Source organism: Dunckerocampus dactyliophorus, chromosome 21 (assembly GCF_027744805.1).
Source record: "Dunckerocampus dactyliophorus isolate RoL2022-P2 chromosome 21, RoL_Ddac_1.1, whole genome shotgun sequence".
Lineage (NCBI taxonomy): Eukaryota > Metazoa > Chordata > Actinopteri > Syngnathiformes > Syngnathidae > Dunckerocampus > Dunckerocampus dactyliophorus.
In genome coordinates this window covers 2,736,068-2,756,741 of record NC_072839.1, presented here as the reverse complement: position 1 = coordinate 2,756,741, position 20,674 = coordinate 2,736,068, and the positions used below count along the sequence as shown (strand labels likewise).

Here is a 20,674-nt window from a genome sequence, read left to right as displayed (position 1 = left end):
GCCACATTTCGTGTGTTCTGAATATGTCAATTGGGCCAAAAGGTAGCGAAAAATCTGAATGGTTGCGTAAACCCAGCCCCAAGTCACCATTGCAAGAGGTGAACGTATTAGTTTTCTGAATGGTGGAACAAATAAAGCATTCCTGGAAAAAAAAAAGCAATTAAGAAAGAAATTGGCGTGGATGTCACTTTCTAGAAACACAACAGAGTTGGGTCTTTGATTGCTGAAGGCTGTGCACATGGTGAGGCACACCTGTATGCAATCTATCCCTCACACACACACACACACACACACACACACACACATGCACACATTTTGGAAGCATCTTAATTGGGTTTTGTTTACGCGTTGCTTGTTACTGTTGTCTCAGCCTGTAAAATAAAAGATAAAGCCCAAAGCATTATTATCTTTATGTCTGAATATTTGCAGCCTCATCCAATCAGGATTATTTTGGAAGTCCAGTGTGCATCTTCTTCCTCTCCTAATTAACTAAAAACACAGCACATGGCTTTAGGCATAAATACACACGACTTAATATCCTGTTTGGGGGTGTATTGTTTTGCTTTACACGTGTTTGGAGGGATCACATGCTTCTACCGTCTCATATGACACTCCAGGTACCAAATATGGTTCCCTGTTTGATAAAGGGCGATGACAATGGAATGATATCGTCAGATTGTTGACAGTATAAGCTTCCCGTCTCGATGCCTGCGACGGGGCAGACTGATAAAGCAACACCTGCTTGGCTTGGACTTCAATTCTCTTTGTAGACTTCCATCTCATTTCCTCATTTCTTTCACGCGGGGGCTAACAAACGTCGGATGACAGCAGTGTCAGCGCCGTCATCCACCCTTGCGTGGAAGAAGCACCATTCTGGTTATTGATGTTTTTAAAATCCCTGCATTTTTAAAGCATGGTGGTGTGTTAATAATGGACATATGACACGGAGATCGTTTAAAATTGTCACCAATTAGCCTCGCTGTGGTTGTTGTTCTTCCTCCCAAATCCAGCTGGCACATTTGATAATATTTTGTATGATGCAATGTACAGAGAAATGTGCATCACAGCACTCACTGTCTTATAACCGTCAAAATCTGTACTTCCATGCTGCTGAAAATAGCACAAAATCACACTTTTGATGGTAAAGTTGCTATTTAGGATGTCAGATGACAAATGAGTGAGAAGGGAAGCTGAAATAAACGACATCTGAAGATGTTCCAAATAAATTTCACATACGATGTGATATCGCCAGTGGATTGGGTTCTGATGTAGTTTACTTTCCATTGGCACTGTATGCTTTCATTTATTATTGTGATTATTACTGTGTTTGTAGGCCTCAGCGGTGTCAGGAGAGGCATAATAATGTTGATTAGGATTTCTGTTCAAATCATTGTTGAAGCAATTGAGTCACAGCGGTGTGCGCTACTTGACAACCACCAGCAGAGGCGCTGTTGACGCTAGCATGGGGAAAAGTTCAGAGCATTCAGACAGATTTTCCTGTCACGTTATCAATATAAAAAACATCAAGGTTAATTTTTAGCATTGTCCAAGTGGATTTAGTGAAATGGCAATCCTTTTGTTTGTCTTGTTACTGGATAATTGTTCTTGTTTGACTCGCAGTCTTTATGATATGACAAAACTGAACAGGAGCTTCTGTCACCCGTGTGGCTGGCGTCCATGCGCCTCTTTTCCACATGGCCACAAATGTGATTCCAGCTCAGGTCTAAGGTTGTTTCATTTATATTTGCTGTTTCATTGTCCCCAAATGACCAACCTAAAATAATTGACTGCTTTGTGAAATTCTCATCCCTGGCGCTCTCGTGCTGCAATCCAAATGTGGAGTTGGCGGTGTATTCAGCTGTGACTGAGAGACAAACTGCAATCATTCCCAACCTGGCATGATTCACTGCATGAACCAAAGCACTCACACGCGCTTCCTCGCCGCTTTTGGATCATGACGCAGGCAGAGCTGATTTAGACTGGCCTATAAAGCTGTGTCTTGTTTTTTTTTTTTTGTCTACAAAATTTGCATGAGAAAAGCAATAATCAGTAGGAATTCAATTAAAATCCCTTTTTAAATGACGGTACTACTTTCACAAAAACTGTTATTTGAATTCATTTTCAGTTTCGCAGATGTCTGCAATCAGCAATCAGATGGGTTCATTAGCCCAACATCGTCACTGGGACGCTGCTGGTTCGTTGTTGTTTTCACTTCCATGCTGTCTTACCTGCCGCTCATCTTCAAATACTTCCCTGTTTCATGTCGCTTTTTGTTGCCTTTTAACAACACATGCTTGTAAGTACCTGCTCCTGCTCGTGCTTAATGAAATACTTTCTTTCCTGCTTGTTCCCGCTCTCTCTGCATCCCGGGGGTCCAGCGTTTGGTTTTAGATTTTTTAATCTTTGGTTTGTCCAGTGCCATGTGGTTTTTAGGCAATTACGGTAGATCCCCGCTTTATGTTCCACTCCTACCAGTGAAAGGCAAAAATCCGCAAGCAATTATGTATTAATAATGACCATGTGCAGTATTTATAAATGATCTACTTAGGGTGAATTAGATGTGTTTCTTGTTTTTGAGCCACTGTACACCTGTATTTCCTTCTTGAGAAGAGTTCCTCAATGATCTTCAAAGATTTTGTATGTATTAAACCACACCATGCTTTGACAAATTCATTTTTGTGCCGTCTTTAGAAGCTTGTGTTGTTGTGTGTGTGTGTGTTTTTTCTCCAAGTACATGTGGGATATTTGGTTAGACTGAGCTTGTCAACTCAGGATATATTTATATTAAGAGCTTATATACACACACACACACACACACACACACGCACACGCACACACTCCGTATTTTTGGACCGGGCTGCATGACGCTTTCAGTGTGTGCAGAAATGAAAGGCAGGAGGAAACCTGTGGGAACTGGACATCCAAATTAGGAAGCCTTTAGAAGCGCTCAGAAACATTGGGAGTGTGACAGAATCAGATGGTTGTGTCTCTTGTAAGTAGCGATGTTAAAGGAAAACTGCACTTTATTTGGAATTTTGCCCATCGTCCACAATCCTGATGTGAGGCATGAGAAGACGTTTTTCTATGCGTTCTAAAGATACAAAAACAGCTAAAACGAGATAGCTAAGAATGCACGTAAGGGGACACACCTCTTCCGCCTTTAAAGCCCTCTGAAAAAACCTCCAAAAAGCACCAACAACACTCAATTTACAAAATATGACCTGCATATTAACCAAGCTACAGCGACATTGCTATTATTATTATTAACATTGTTACGCCAAACAACTACGTCAGTGGTGTAGTGACACCTTGCCACACCACACCTGCTAGCTACTAGCGACTAGCTTCGCCACACACTCGCTGACAGCGCGTCAGTGCCTCGCTCCCAGTGCCTCAGGCCACCAGCTAAAAGGTAACGCTAGATACTGGAGTTGCCACCACCGCTGCTGTGTTTTTGTTTGCGAGTTGGGAAAAGTTAATGTTGCTATGTGAAATCAATGCGCCCAGGAAGGATGTGACCAAAATACTGCAAGTATTCCATGTTATCATGAATGTACCCGTTACTACATGCTCAGCGTATGGATATAAAACCATACAACCTTGTTTGCTTTGGTTTCATTGTATTTGAACGAGCATGCAGTTACAGTGGAATGCATCACATGATTCCATTCACAATTGTTGGTTTTAATAGCAGATCTGTTCTGATCCCATTACGTGCATTAATTACCTAACTCTTTTTAGCTGTTTTTATATCTTTAGAACACACAGAAAAGAAGAGAAAGATGTGTGTTCATGTCTCACATAAGGATTGTGGATGAATTAAAAAAAAAGTGCATTTTCCTGTAAGGTCTGTAAGGATACAGCTGCAGTCATCTCCTACATTGTTACCTTTTTCAAATGTTCCTGACACTGGAAATGAAATATTAATGAGATGTATGGGCTAGTCCGTGGTGCCAGTGCTGTTCATGAATGACATTTGCATTGTGGCTTGATGGATGGTGACGTGGCGATGGGGGTGCAACTAGATGGATTACAGAGAAAAAGTCTACCAACTGGTAAGGATTTTGTTGGCAAACCCAACTTCCTGAGAAATGTTGCCATGAGGTGTTACAATCACCATCTTCCGCTTATCTGAGGTCGGGTCACGAGGGCAGCAGCCTAAGACAAGAAGTTATCGAGCTCCCCCCTGATAGATTCTGTGGTATTTGAACGTGTCCTGGGTCTTCTCCAAGGCCTCCTACCAGTCGGACGTGCCTAGAACACCTTCCCAGGCATGCATCCGCGAGACAGATGCCCGAGCCAACTCATCTGGCTCCCTATGGCACTTTAGGTTTCTCCCCGATGACGGTGCATCTCACCTTGTCTCAAAAGGAAGAGAGACCAGCCACCCTACGGAGGAAACTAATTTCGGCCGCTTGTACCCGCCGTCTTGTTCTTTAGGTGGCTGCCCAAAGCTCATGATCTTAGGTGAGTGCAGGACTGTAGATCAACCGATACACTGAGAGTCCCCCTTCATCACGACTGACCGATGCAGACGCCGCACCAATAAATGTAACGATTTTTGCATTTAATTAATGGATATTTTATTTACTGGCACAAAAGTACACATTCTATGCTGGTAAAATGAGTATGAAAGGTAAACAACAGAATTCTAAAAACATAAATTTGGGATTTGGGAAATAATAAATGTCATAGGGCCCAGTTAAGTGAAATGGGAGAGTGTTCCACGGCACAGCGGTTGGGAATCTTTGGGTGAGGAAACCTGCATGAGTGTTTCATCACTGAAGCATGTGCAAACGTAACTTTTGGAATTTCTGATCCAGTATGCAGCCTTAGTCATGATGATGGAGGACGTTCCAGTTTTTATGCCTTTTTTTCCACTTCCTGTTTTGTTCCGCTGTGTTTTCAGCTACCTATTACCTGTTTATGAGCACCTGCCGCTAGTTTGAGTTTTTTTTTTTTTTTACACACTTGAAATTACATTTTGTGGGTTGAACAAACAAAACAGTTGCTTTTATGTGCATGTGCAATGCTTGCGACGTCTACTTTATGAGCTACAGACGACGCACCAGGTGAGATGACGTCTACACCTCCTATTAAGTAGACCTTCACATGCCCTTTAAATCCCCCAAAGAGGAAAAGTCTAAATTTAGCAGGCGTAGTTGCGTGAACAGTGTTTACCCCACAGGGTTTCTTTTAAACAGATCGCCTGCTTTGGAAGAAAAAGAAAAGACACATCTTTCCTGTGCTGTGCTGACTTCTCATTCACAAGTCCGCTTGCTTTTACTGCAAGTGCGACTCCAGACCAGCTTTCTTCTCTTTAAATCTCTCAGGATGAGGATGAGACAGTATTTGGGAACTGAACTGATTTCTGTGTGATTCCAGCAGGAAAGAAGGAATGCTTGGCATCTTTGATAGTAAATGCCTCCACGTTTGAAGCACGAGCCTGTTCTCGTGGGAATTTAGCCGAATTTCATACATAATGTAATGTACGGTGCACAAGTGCTATGGTAGATACAGTACGCGGGTTCTGTTCTAGACTTACCAGGAAATGGGAAAAAAAAATAAAATAAAAAGGGCATAAAAATGTCTGCAGACTGTCATTGTTCACTCGCAACACAATCCAGGTTTAAGCCGTGATGCCTCACGTACTTAAACACGTTTAAAAGTAACAAAAGTAACATGTACTGTACTGGTACTCACCACTAATGAATGAACTGATTTTTTAAGCGGCAGTGTCGGAGACAGTTCTATAGGCTCTGAGTTTCACTTTCTCTTTGCCTCACTAGTTGTGGTGCGTTCAAGGACCACTGAACAAAGTGCGACATCTCAATGCATGGCAAAAAAAATTATACAATTAGTCAGTGAGGCATGTGCAGTATGCTGTATAGTTTATATTATATTATATATATATATTTTTAAAATATATTTTATATATACTGTAATTATCACTAACTTAGTGACTGAGATGTGAACATTTTCTATTTTCAGAGAAAAAATAAATAAAATAAAAATAAAATAAAAATATAAAATTAGAAAATATAATACATTAAAATAAAATACAAAAACATAAGAAATACCTAAAAAAAAAGAAGAATACAATTGATTGACCAAATATCCACAAATTTGCAGGGTCACAAATGCGCGTGGGTCCACTGTATGCACTTTGAATACACCGTCACCGTGTTGTATCTTTGTAAAGGTGACCTCAGTCTTGAACAATGATGCAACTACTGTATGATGCATACATTATGATAATAAACCCAGGTACGGATGAGGGGATAAAAACACAGAAGGGTTAAAAGGTCAGGGAGACAGATGTGCGCATCAGCAAATGAACTAAGCCGTTTGTGGCGTCTATCCAATCACATTCACGTGTCTTTTCACTAAAAGCTCCCGTTTGTTTTGTTACAGTCAATGCATGGATGATGGGAGGATTATCAGGTAAGTGCGCGCCCATTCAAAGAAAATACAGCGGCCTCCACTGGAATTGATTTATTCCCCCCCACGCTTTTCAGCTACTGAGAGTTCCAACATAGAGCCCACTTCTGCCCGGCCGAGGAGACCCTGCAATGAATCCCGCTTGGAGTGGGAAGTCGAGGTCTGTGGGGAAGCGTTCAAGCGGGACATGGCCCACATAGACCCGCAGTATTGGTGTAACCTCACACACTTCATCAGGTACCACAGCACATATTGCATAAAATAAAAATGGTTAATATGGCCTCAAATACCTATGTGATACCTAACTATGTATTTGTATGTCTCTGCAGCACAACGCACAGCTCCAAAACTGATGTATTACTGTTAAACCTGCTTAACACACAGTTGGAATACAATTTGCCATTTGACAGTAACACTTATTTTAAGCAGGCATCTTTAATTATGGCTTCAAGCACTGCTCTGTGCCTGTGCGGCTGCTCTGTTTTTTGTAATCTGCAGATAACGCACAACACACAGATCTGCTGCACTATTTTTCAATTAAGTTTGCTTTCCCTAAACCAGAGCTTACACCGAGAAAAACGACGAGCGTGAGATGTCAAATTGACTAAAGGGAGATTCAAATCCATTCTTCAGTGATCCTGTCATGGGCCCATGCAGAAACTGTGGTATAGTTCATGTGACACCCCTGCTTGCCGACTAAAATTAGCCACTTTGACTTGGCCCCGCTGCGTGATCTTCATGAAGACAGATGTTTCACTTGAGGCATGTTGATGGGTCAGAGAAACATCTGGCAGGGGGATGATCGCAAGACAGGATGTAGGGAAGGACAACATAACCTATACTGTCTGGGCAGCTGTGTAAATGAAAAGAATGTCCAATTAAAATACAATTTGACAGCCCATACTGATAAAATAGATGTTCTGAAGGCGAAAATGCTGTAAAAGCGGTTTTGGGCCAAAAGGAATTCATTGACTGTTTGAAAAGAGCTTTTTCTGCTTGCTTTTATGGCAATCAGTCATTTATCTCCTCCATGACTTTTTCATTGATTTGCAGCACAGTGATTGTGGTTTTGAGAGCAGGAAGTCTTGATATTCTGAGCCGTGGTGCCGCCTTATCCCCACTTGAGATAATGTAAAGATGTCTGGCACCCGTGCGGGCCAGATGCTGCGCTCTAAGCCACGAATGCAGCTAATTTCCACTAACGGGGAACTTATTAGGATCTTTTTATTGTTTGCATGGAAACGTGACTGTGTGTTGATAACTCTAAAGTCACACAATTCAGAATTTGACCGAAAGCACCATCATGCACTGCGTCATATGAGACATCAATATATTGTGCAATCAACCTGGCTCGAACTAGCATCTGCAGAATGAGAGTCAAGCGCGCTAGCTGTCGAGCTAAAAGCCCAAACTGTCAAATTCACATCCAGTGCGACTCTTAAGGTGCCTGGGAGTGAGTTTCATTAAAGTACATCTACAGCACAAACAAGCATTTTAACGGTACATGGCACAATCGATCAATTTCACGGCACAAACCAGCACTAACACAGCATAAATCATTGCAACTATTTTGGTGTAATTTGGAGCAAATGGGGGGGCTAGGTGAGCTTGACTTGATTTTTGTAATAAGCTTAATCACAAAAAAAACAACATAGCACAAATGATCATTTTTACAGCCCAAAATGGCACAAACGAAGGAGAAAAGAATGCGACTATTTTGGTTTTATTCAGAGCACGTTGGGAGGTGGGGGGGGGCTGAATATGTATTCACTGGACTCTCATCTTTAATTACTCAAAAATGAAAACAGCACAAGCAACCATTTTAACGGCACAAACATAGCATTTAATAACTCACAAACCAAAAAAGCACAGACCAGCGCAAACAACCATTTTAATGGCAGGCATAATTGCGGCTATTTCACCAGAGTTCCTCCAGGTTAATATAAGTGGTATCCGCAGTTGGACAAATCAGAGTTCATCCTTGAGTTCAGTTTTCGAGGTCCCACTGTGAATGTAGTCAGTGTTTCACATAAGCGGAAGTGCAAACCAAAGGGCAACATGAATAATACACGTTGTAATGGGGTATAGAAAGCTACCAGTGTCTTGTAACACGCTACATGTGTGGTGTTAAAGCTAAACATGAAGCAGGGCAGGTGCTTTGGAGCGCTCCCAGCAGATTAAATACACATGGAAGACCGTTGGGAAGCATATTCATTGTTATGTATTAAATATGACAACGTATGAATAACATTGTTTACCGCTTTAAGTAGCTCATATATCTGAAGGTAATCTCAGTGCAGACAATACATTTTCAATTGCCACACTATCATGCACTAAAAAAAGGGTTTCTCCTTGTTTATTAACCCCCCAATGCTGAGTTCAGAGTGGACAGGAAGCAAAACACTCTTATCGCTGGCATCTGGTGCCTTTGTGTGTGCCCTGTGGAATATGTACATCTATATGCATCACACACACACACACACACACACACACACGCGCGCACACAATTCATCTCCGACAGACAGCAGCGTTTATTTGATTTGCAGCACTTAAGCAAAGCTCCCTCAAAACAATCGTGACAGCTTGACGTCAGAGGCCTACCATCCATGTGGTGCACGGCGGCCAATAGGCTTTGACAGCCCATATGTTAGAGGCCTTGTTGGACTTTAATAGTTGTTTTGGACGCATTTATTGCATAATTTCAAGCTGTTTGTGTGTAAATCACCTCACACCTCTAATCTGCTTGGTATTCTTTAAATGAATATTCTATACTAACCCTTGGTTAGTGTCCTGGGGAAAAATAATTCCCAGTGGAAAACATTTTGTTTCCTTTCAATACATTTTAGCCCAAATTTATTCAGAGCAGTTAAAGGAATAGTTCGGATTTTTTGACATGAAGTCGTATGACATCCCCATCACTAGTGTAGTGCATCAACAGTGACACCCCCGCCCCCCACTTCGTCCCGTGAGCAGAGTTCTGGTCTGGTGATGAGGAACATTGTTCTGGTTAGTTGGTGGGACCACTTAACAATTTGGCTTCTGAAAGCAATATGCATTCAAAAGAAAAATACCTTTGCATCACAAAAATGCCTCCTCGGAAAAAAAAAAAAAAATCAGACCTCAATTGCTTGGTGTTACTTTCTCTCCCGTCGTATCACTGCGCGCTGTCACCTGTGCATTCTTGTGTATGTGTTCCACAGTGTTTACATGCGCGGATGACGACCGCTGCAACGCAAGAGAGAATCTTGTGTCTTCATTCTTAGTATAGGAGTGTAAAGGTGACTATAGGCGTGTTATTTAATTTAGTGAGTTTCTCTTGGAGATCAATAAAGTACCCATCTATGGGGCTGTAATGTTAAAAAACTTATTTTGAAAGTCAAACACATTTTCTATGCTCCAACTACGAAAATATTCCATTTATTAACATTGAATCCTTTATTGCGGAAATTTATTTATCACGGTCAGGTCTAAAAACCAGTTAACTATAAAAGCGAGGGACAACTGTATATCAAGGTAGACGCTCAAAAGAAATATTTCCAAATGCAATTTAAATAAAACTCAGACTGACAATTCAATTCAATATTTTAATGTCATTTTTGGCTTTCTGTCCGCGACCCACCTAGAATGAGTCTGCGGTCCACTTTCGGGTCCTCATCCACCAGTTGAGAGACACTATTGTTAAGGACATAAAAATACCAAGCAAACAGACAGTGAACAATTTAAACTATGATTATTTGATTTGCTGGAAAACTGATCATTGTTATTATTTCGTCATAAACCAGCAACCTTCCCGTAAGTCCACTGCTACAGGGTGTCATCAGAGTGCTGCACAGATCAGCTGATAAATTTAGACACTTCAAGCTAAAATCCCTGGCGGACAAGACCAGACCCCACCTGGAGGGTTGACAATTCTGGCAAGAGGAAGAGGCATTAAGACGGTTTAAATGGATTTATCAAGTTCAATCTAACACTTCATGAAGTGTCGGAATCCCCCCTGAATGCTTGTTGCAACACAGGAGAGCTCTGGGCCAAAGAAAAGGGAGTAAAACGCAATACATTCCATGTCACAGTGATGGATTACTTGCTGAAACTCTAATGCGCTCAATCACGAAAAAGCTCTCAATTACTTTTGTATCGGAAAGCTTCATGTTGAAGAGTCGTCAGCCACGACATACATTTTAATAGCGTCTCTTCTTATATGGAAATTAGTCTGACACTGAGCCAAAAGAAAAAGTTCTAGCCATTTGACCTGGTAAGATTTTCTTCTAATCCCTCCCTTTTTTACCCTCATTTTCTCCACAGTGAGTACCATCTCTTTACGCACTGCACGGAGACCAAATCCCACACTGTTCACTGCTACTGGCCCAATCCGTTGGTAGAGGGCTACATCATCCGCATACACAAGCACTTTTTCTCCAACTGCACCCTGGATCAGGTGGTGTGGGTGGACCCTCCGGACAACACGCTAGCCATCCTCATCCTGATTCCCGTTTTCCTCACTTTGGCCATGATCGCACTGGTGGTGTGGTGCAGCAAGAGGAGCGACAACCTGGCTTAGACGGAGATGGAAAGACCAAACCAAGATGGACGATGCGTGTCTTCACCAAAACTGTACACAGCAAAAGGAGTTTCTTTGGATTGGTCAGTCGATCTGCAGTTCTTGACATCTACACAAAGATCAAGAGGGAACAACAAAAACTCTGGTCGGGTTCGCTTTCCCTCTCAGTGCAGTTCGTTTGTGTGAACACAATAACCGGATCAATTCTATGGTTCACATTGGGTAGAAGTGTTTTGAACCATACCACAAGCTTCAGCATTGGACCAGGGAGGGAATGGATCAAGTTTACCAACACAACCAAAACCATTTACAAAAGCAGGATAGTTGACGCCAACCAGGCCTTTCTAAGGCTTTCTTGTCTCTTATAGAATGCATTAACGTCCTTTAGCATCTTAGAGAAGACACAGGGGGCTTTTGACCAACTCCAAGGTAAACCAAAGTCTATATTATTCTGTCTTTAGAGATGTTACACCAGCGGTGTCAGTTCTATCGTTGGCATTGTCCCACCCACAACACCACAAAACAGTGGTCCTCAACTGGTTTGGCTGCGGAACCCACCATCGCCCCTTCATGATGAGCGGCGACCCAAATTGTGCAAGTTTTCCCAACTCCAATTTCTCAAATATCGTATATTTCATGAAAAAAGACCAAGTTTGAATTTGAATTTTGTGTATCGCAGTTAAGTGGTTCATAACCGACCGTTATAAGTAAATTTCTGCTAAGTAGGATTCCTTGTTTGTAAATAGAATATGTAGTCAGAGCATAGAAAACCTCTTTACGACCTTCCACATGCGTTTTTTATTATTAGAGCCCACTAGACATGAACACCGCTGTAGTCACCTTTACACTCCTATTACCCAGTCGCCTATAAAAGACATAAAAGATTTTTAGACACGATATAGACTCACACATGTTAGCATTGGAAGCGTTACAGAACTTCCTGCGGTAGCTATTGTCTCATCAATTTAACATTACTGACACCTAGTGCCCAGTGTAGAATTGTACATATCATCATGTCGTTGAATAAGTCTTCTGAATGCCTTATTTTGTATTTTTATTTATTTAGCCATTTTGTATGTCTAAAAATGCTACATTTTAGGCAAGAAACCCGTAAGAGTTGCTTAAATATGCATTTTTTTTTTACTAATAATTGGCCGTATTCAACCACAATACACTGATGATTTATTCACTCATATTTTTTTATTTGAAATTTGCAGCGCAAAGTGGCGAGAGATTACTGTAGAGTTCCATTATAGCGCGTACTTATAGGACATAGCATACAATAACGTCTCTGTGACATTCAATATAAAGGAAATACAGTTAAACAAATGCGCTAGCTTGATGCTCATTTACACATGCACATGCCGATTTCGAACTATGACAAATACACAACTTAGATTCCACATCAGCGTTGCATACTTACAGGCAAACACTTTTTAAGGCTCAACAAGAGACGGGCTTGACACATTCAACATCGTACTGGCAGCAGACTACTAACAAACATTGATCTTCTATGACAACAGGTTTCAAATTGCACCACAGAGCGTTATCGCCACCTTAAGGAGCATTAATAAACGAAAGCCCCTTCAGAATAAAAGCACAAGATTATGTTCGTGCAGACCAGTTGAGAATCACTGTTCTAAAGGGTCTCTCAATCGTGATTTGGTCTTTGCTGACATCAATTGACTTTCCAAATGGAAGCCCCTTACAGATGCCAAAGGTGTAACGTGCCAAGAGTTGAGGGAAAGCAATTTAGGATTGAAGTGTACTGTATTCTAGTCCACACTCGAGCAGTTGTTACACAAAAGCAGAAATGGAGATGGGGTTTATTACCTTTCATCATGAGTTTGTTTTTTTTCCTAAACTGTTCATTCAGACACTGGTTGTTGATCCAACTCTGGAAAGAGTCGTGTATATTTGCCAAAACTATTTATTGTACTTGCCTTAGAGGTATCTGTCCGGTGTTAAACAGTATTACCTGTTGCAGACTGAGCATTTGGATGGGTGAACAGACCAGCGACCAGTGACTTTGCAGGTTGTTGTCGGAGCACTGTATCCTAGCTGAAGGCCAAAGCATCCCAGTGACGGAACGCTTTCAACTCATGGAAAATACGATTCCCCGTGGACAACATTTGTTCGGTATTTTTAACATGAAACAGGATGAAAAGGAAGCCAAACTTGGACTTGAAATTGATTTTCCAAGTTTCCACTCCATGCGGAGTTACTGATGGGACAGTCGCCACTGAAAAAGAACACGGACACACAAACCCCAGACAACACTAGGATTCAAGCATTTTGAGTCTCTTGTGGCTGTTTTATAACAGTGTAACTTATCAGATACTGTTGAATAAAATACTGTTCATACACTGAGACCTCATATTGCTGCTGTGATCTCTGTCTGTGCCCCATCAGTGTCAATATAACATCAATACAATGTTGATGTTTTACAAAGTGTGATGATAGAAAATTCTAAATAGTAATCCCTCGTTCATCGCGGTTCAATGGTTCCAGATAAGTGATAAGTGGATTTATCACTAGTGCTTAGCATGCTGGCCACACAGTCAGGAGATCTGGGTTCGTATCTTTGTTTGGCATCTGTGTGGAGTTTGCATGTTCTACAAACTGATTGGCTATCGACCAGTCCAGGGTGAACCCCGCCTCTCGCCCGAATTCATCTGGGATAGGCTCCAGCATACCCCCGCGACCCTAATGAGGACAACAGTACAAAATATGAATAAATGACTTAATTAAATGATTCCTTATTTATAAATTGAATATTGAAAACCTGTTTACAACCTAAATACAGTTTTTAACATGATGAGAGCCCTCTACACATGAAATAACACCCCTACACTTGTGTTACCCAATATAGTTATCACACATTAGCATTGGGAGAGTTTTCTGGACAGCGTACTTCCTGCGCTGGCTGTTGTCTCATAACAGTGTACGTCTTTGAATGCCTTATACAGTATTTGTATTTTCATTCATTTAGCCATTTTTGTGCTCGAAATTTCTTAATTTAGGCCAAAAATATGTAAAATTTGCTTAAAATATGCATTTTTATGCATTTTTTTGCTCATAATAGGCTGTAATCAACCACAAAACAGCATTAATCTTTTTTTTTTTTCCCCTGTCCTGTCCAGCCTTTAAAGCAGATAGAATTGTAGATCTAAATGCCGTCAGGTGCTCAACAGATTTACTCTGCCAGGGAGAAGTGTGATATACAATAAGGGGATAAGAGGGGGACAAGACAAGGACAACAGCAGCAACAACAACAATTGTGACAACAAGAACAGAACAACAGAAACATACAGAACGACATCAGCAAATAAATGTCTGTGACAACTATAAAGACGAACAAGGACATAAGGACAAAGGACAAAACAATATCAACAACCACAATGACAACGCTGTCAATGACAATCACACATAATAGTAGTAATGAAATGATGAACTATGATAGTGATCACAATGACAATACTGCATTGAAACAGTCACACATAATAGTAGTAATGAAATGATTATCTATGATAGTGAACAGAATAATAATTACTGTAATGCACATCATTGAAAAAAAACCCTGTGCAATAATCATGTAATCAGCATCTTGTCATATCAAAGTTTTAGAAGAAAGCGTGGTGAGGGGCGGCATGGGGCGTCATCTCCCAGTCTGAAGGTTGCTGATTCGATCCTCCGTGACCTTTGGGCAAGATGCTGAATCCTGACGCTGTGTCATCAGCAGGTAAATGTGGTAGCAGTATCAAAGCGCTTTCAGCACCTTGAAGGTAGAAAATCACTATACTATGAAAGTCCATTTAGCTTGCATCAGGTACCAGCAGTACACGGGGTTAAGTGGATGGATATGGATCTGTTCATGCTTGGAAGGGCGTCCTTACAGAAAAAAAATCATCTTGCAAATTCATACAAAAAGCATTGTTCTTTTATAAATACCTCTTAGAAGTGGGAGTGGGTGCATTTTTCCATCCTACGGAGCATTTCTTCTGGGAACCACATTGTCTCAGATTTGAACATGAGACTCTTGGGAGTGTTTATTCAGAAATTTGTGCCTGCATTCAAACACAGACATTCTTTGATGACATCAACAATACTGACGTATGCAAACATCCCGAAATCTAAATAGATAGCGGATTAGTATAAACCTACGAAACAATACGAAGAAACCCCAAGCCGGGCGCATTCCAATTTATCACGGTATCATGTAAATAAACTCAGCGGGAAACAATGCAGTCATCATTGGCGGGGGCTGATGCTCAATGATGTTGGTTTTGTTGTCGACACCCACTTTAATCCACCACGGCTGGACCCACGGGACCGAAGCCGGAAACTACAAAGTCGGTGAGCACAATACAATCCCAGTATCATAAGTCACTATCTAAACAAACACATGGTAACGCACGGCCACTATTTATTCCATCAGTCCTCCAGGAAAGAACCAGAGGGGTTTTGTTTCTTCAGAGACGTGTTTTATAGACACAAATTGAAAGAACCCTAGTTTACGAGGGTGGACCGAGCAGGTTCCCTCAAGGAGAGTTTTCCACAAGTCCTCCGTAGCCAGCCACTTGGCGGCAGGAAGGATATTCAAGCTTTTTCCCAGAGTTGACAGAAGAATACAGGGAAGTGGGTTGACCCAGCAGTTTAACCAAAAAGAGGCACAAGGAAGTGCGAGAGTGCCATGCAACTTTCAATCTGCAGCTACCCTGTTGACCAGAGCTTGACGAGATCGCTTGATACAACGATGCGGAACATTTCTATTACAGTATCACTCCATCACGTTTTTTAAAAAACAGACTAATTAATCAATCATGCTGCTTTGTGGACGAATACGGCCTAGTAGGGGAAAAATGCATATTTAAGCAAATTGTACGTGTTTTTGCCTAAATTAAGCATTTTTAAGCATAAAAACGGCTAAATGAACTAAAATACAAATAAGGCATTCAGAAGACACATTCAAAGACATTGTGATGATGTGTAGTATTCTACACCGGTCACTAGGTGTCAATAACGTTACATTGACGAGACAATAGCCACCACAGGAAGTACTGTACAGAAACCGGAAGTAAAAAAAGAACAAGGACAATGTGATTCTACCTTATTTTGTCTTATTTTCTCATTGTTTGGCTTGTCTACTATATTGGGTAATAGGAGCATAAAGGTGACTGGGGTGTTATTTCACGTCTAGAGGGCTCTAATGTTAAAGATCGTAAACGGGTTTTCTAAGTAAATTACCTTTATAAATAAAACCTTTATAAATGAATAAAGTGTCGGTTGACCTATGCTAACAACTCATACAGTAGCATTCAATTACCAAATTACAACCTAATCGTATCTTATGAGTCACGGCTCTTCAAATAAGCACTAATCATTCAAATGAACTGCAGGTCATTCACAACATAATTACCCACTCAGGTTGAAGCTAATTTAGCATACATTAAACATGGACTAACACTAAAGTGCACAAATGCATGCTTGAATTTATGGACAGGCATTTTTTTGTCCATGATATTTCTGCACGTGGAATATATGTTGTATTAGATTCATAACTTTTCACACACGGTGGATACCTGATTACTGTAAATGTCGAAGAGGGATGTAAATACCAAAACTAGGCAGGACATTTATTATGACGGTCAGGATATTTTGACTGCTTTTCCTTCTGCAATTCGAACAATCATATGCAATCTCTGGTAGGCCGTCCTTCCACACACAGTACATTTCTACTAACTTGGTGGTCTGCTTCAACTCCCTACTCAGTGATTTACTGTAAAGTCCCAACTGTCCAAAATGAACTGTGGACCCTTAGAAGAAGTCGCTTCTCACAAGTCACCAAGCCCACACAAACACCCAGTTTCCCACAGCAAAAAAAACACAACAAAAAAAACCACATTCTGAAGCACATGACCCATACAGGACATCCTCCCAATCTTCAAGTTCCCACTCTAGCACGATATTCCACCCTCCTTCCTACTTTTTAACCTCATTTTCTGCTGCGTGAGCACCGGCGGAGGAGGTGGCTGGTTAGTGCAGGGGTGTCCAAACATTCCGTATTGAACTGAATATAAGATGATAGACACTCTTTCCCAAGTAAAAAAGTCTGAAAAAAAGGTGGCCCAAGTGAGTCAGAGCTTTTCTTCCCATCACTCACACACCTTTGACCTACACAGATGCAGCATACATGCTTGCCAAGTGTCTCAAAGGCTGAGAAGGGTGACTAATGAAGCAGAGTTGTCAACTGTTGAGCAGCTAAGAAATACTGTACACAGTAATGCTGTTGTGTGGTCAAATACGGCTCTTATTATTTTTAAAAAAGAGCATATTTAGGCTAATTTTACTCCTTTTTTGCCTAAATGAACATCAAGCATAAACATGGCTAAATGAACTAAAATACAAATACAAGACGACGCATTCAAAGACCTTGTGATAATATGTAGTATTCTACACTGCTCACTAGGTGTCAGTAATGTTACTGTAATGTTGGGTAAGACACACAAGCACCAGACTTGATCTTGCAGGTTGGAATGAGCTCACAACAGGCACAATAATCCCTAACACGGGCTACTGTTAGCTATAGCAAGCTAAAACTCACCTCTGAACCCCTGACGTCACTTCATGTTCGCCCCTGACTCAGCTCCTCGAGCACGAGAACACTTTTACAGCAAACACACCAGCACAGGTTTTAATTTATGTCTTAAATGTCTTATTTTCTCTTATGTCTACTATATTGGGTAATACAAACGTAAAGGGTCTAGAGGGCATATCATAGACGTGAGTAATTGATACGCCCACTTTTGACACTAATAAAGCCTCGATTATGCTGCTGCACTGAAACACCACCGGTGGCGCAACCTCCCCCTCCAAAAACCTCCTGCTAGCTTGATTATTGACATTCTCCTCTGATGTTGTATCAACATTTGCAATAAAAGTAACTGGTATACATAATCATTAGATTTGATTCAGCTTCAGACCCCCCCTCCGTCTCTCTTCAATTGCCATAGTTTGCTCGCGCTGAAGGAAATGCGGGGAAGCACAATCCAGGTGTACGCTCTAAAATATGCCTCACTCACTTATTAAATGCGTTTTAAAGTATAAAAATGTACAGGTACTCACCACTAATGAGTGATACTGAAAGATGATCGATAGAACAGATGGAATCGGAGTCATGTAAGTAGCCTTTAGCCTGGTTGTTAGGTTGTTACAACCACGCTTGTTTGCTGTGGCGCTGCCTCCATCTCCTGTGGCTAGCGGTGGTCCGTGGCTCCCGGAGAGCTATACTGTATTAAACTTGTGTTCAACTCGCTGGAAAGAGTCGACTGTCGAAGCTAATACTTACAAAGCCACACACGCTGTACATTATATGCTTTATTATCATCACGTATTTATCATGTATTACCAACTTAGGGTGATGAGAGAGTTTTTTGCCTATTTTCGAAGAAAAAACGTGTTTGGACAAAAAAAAAATCCACAAATGTAAATCGCGAATGCGCGGGGATCCGCTGTTATGCTGTCCTTGCGTTCGCTATTCTCATATTTGTCTTCCCCTCCTCCGTTCTCCTTTCCCCCAGTGAACCCTGCAACCTCCTCTGTCTGACTCCCCCACTCATCACACAGCTGCACTCAGTCACTTGCGTGAAAAACACACAACACACTCACATGCACACTGATGCCATTCACTTCAGTGTATTTTATCATCACACTAGCTGCAGGTCATACTCGTGTCCCCCCCCCCCCCCCAATTCTGGATTGGTTTGTCAGCAACCAGCTTTTGTATTTTTCACTCTACTGCTGTACTTTTTGAAAATGTCAGCCGCTCTACTGAAAATGTCAACATTTCCCTTGCACAACCCCTTATGTCTTATATATGCTTACAAAAAGATGCTGTCAGAGATGAGATGTCGTACATTTCATTTGGAAAGCGGGTCATTGCCGTAGAGGATTAGAAAGCAGACAAACATGAAGAAACAAGGACAAGTCACTGGTTCATGGAGACTCTGTCAGTTGGAGAGAAAATGTTACTAACTTGCGTCGTGTGCAACCGACTTATGTAGGAGTTATGCACGTTACACAAACTCACTTGCAGGCTTCAGCTTCTCAGTTAGTGGAGAGCTCTGTGGCTCATACGTTCCCTGTGTCTTGTGCCGATTCCTCAACTTTGGTCTTCTCATCCAATCAGCTCCTTCCGTGCTCCTGTGTCCTGCTCAGATGTTCCTACTTGTGGAATGAGGCTGTGTACGTACGTATAGACGGTAGTTCCCTTGTTTCCATTCTTGTTCTTTTATATGCTGTTACTATCAATGTGCTTTTGATAGGTTTGCTTTTTTCAAATTAAAATACAGTTTGTTTCACCTTTATTTGGGTCCATCATGCCAAGATGATGCTTTTACCATGACACTAAAAGGCCCACCATCGACGAGAGAAAGAACATTGATTTCTGACCGCTGACAAAACTTTGATTTTGCTTTGATATTTAAATGAGATCTAATTTATTTTTTGTTTTACACATTTTTGACCTTGACTTAAGTATGTTTGGATGGTTAACATAATAGTAATAATAATAAAAATAATAATAATAATAATAATAATAATAACAATACAGTAATTTATAAATAGACATTAGAATTGTAATTATAATATAAATATTAGAATTGCTTATACACCGTACATGCTTATAATTATTATTCATTATAAATTAAGAATAATATATAGATAAATACAAAATATATTATAAATTCTTATTATTGTTATTGTTATTGTTATTATTATTATCTACTATTACATCCGATCCATTTTGTATGCCGCTTATCCTCACTAGGGTCGTGGGTATGCTGGAGCCTATCCCAACTGACTTCAGGCGAGAGGTGGGGTACACCCTGGACTGGTCTATTTTTTATGTTTATTTTTGCTGTTCGTTGTGTTCTCTTACTGGGAGCTATGACGTTAAAGAACTCGATAAGGTGAATGTCGAGTCTTTTCAACATGAGGTGGAGGATGGACATCGTCAATGTGTCACACTCTGCATCACTTGTTCAATTCGTTTGTGTTGGTTCTCCTTATTTCCTGTTTTATACTCCTACTTTTGCTCGCGTTTCCTGTTTTGTGCTGTTTTCAGTCATCTTCGCCTCTTTCTGAGGAGGCTGCCAGTCACAGCTGGCCCTCGTTTGTAATTAGCTGGCTTCTTCAGGAGAGTGTGGTCTTTGTTGTTTGGTTGTTGGACTCTTGTGATGGTATGCATTCCGCTGTCCCCCCCCGTCCCCAGTTCTTCCTTTTTTGCACTGTTGCTTTTTGTTAGTGTTTTGCATGTTTGCACCTGGTTGTGCAGCAATTAAAAACCCTTTTTACCTGTACAACGCCCCTGTCTCTGCATCCTGGGGTCATGACCATGCCTAAATGGGACACAATAAGAGAAATAAGTATGTTTTTGGTAATTATTTAAAATAATTATGGTCAAAATGACAAAAGAACTCTAGATTTGAAAAGCGCTCGACAAAGGCTTTAATATGACATGTGACTTGAAGCGCACTCATTTTTGACCTTGTTGTATTGTTGCATAAAGTATCACGTAGTACAGGAAGAAGAACTTAGTTACTAATGACTGTTGAATATTTTCTTCTTAAGAGCATCTCCAAAGCCTTTCTTAGCCTCAGAAGTCAGTTTCACTTT

General features: G+C 40.9%; 1 protein-coding gene across 2 annotated transcripts in view; it reads left to right on the top strand.

The window, feature by feature from the left end:
- The window catches only part of LOC129174034 (receptor activity-modifying protein 3-like), a 32,360-nt gene extending 12,010 nt beyond the window's left edge, over window positions 1–20,350 (top strand). Inside the window, exons 2-4 of one of the 2 annotated variants that reach the window (XM_054765579.1) lie at window positions 6,415–6,444; window positions 6,519–6,678; window positions 10,744–20,350. In XM_054765579.1, coding sequence (XP_054621554.1) covers window positions 6,415–6,444; window positions 6,519–6,678; window positions 10,744–10,999 — 446 coding nt within the window. In that variant the 3' untranslated portion in view covers window positions 11,000–20,350. Of the gene's footprint in view, window positions 1–6,414; window positions 6,445–6,518; window positions 6,679–6,770 lie in introns of both variants that reach the window. The other variant, XM_054765578.1, reaches the window with a different exon arrangement.
- The last annotated feature ends 324 nt before the right edge of the window (window positions 20,351–20,674 follow it).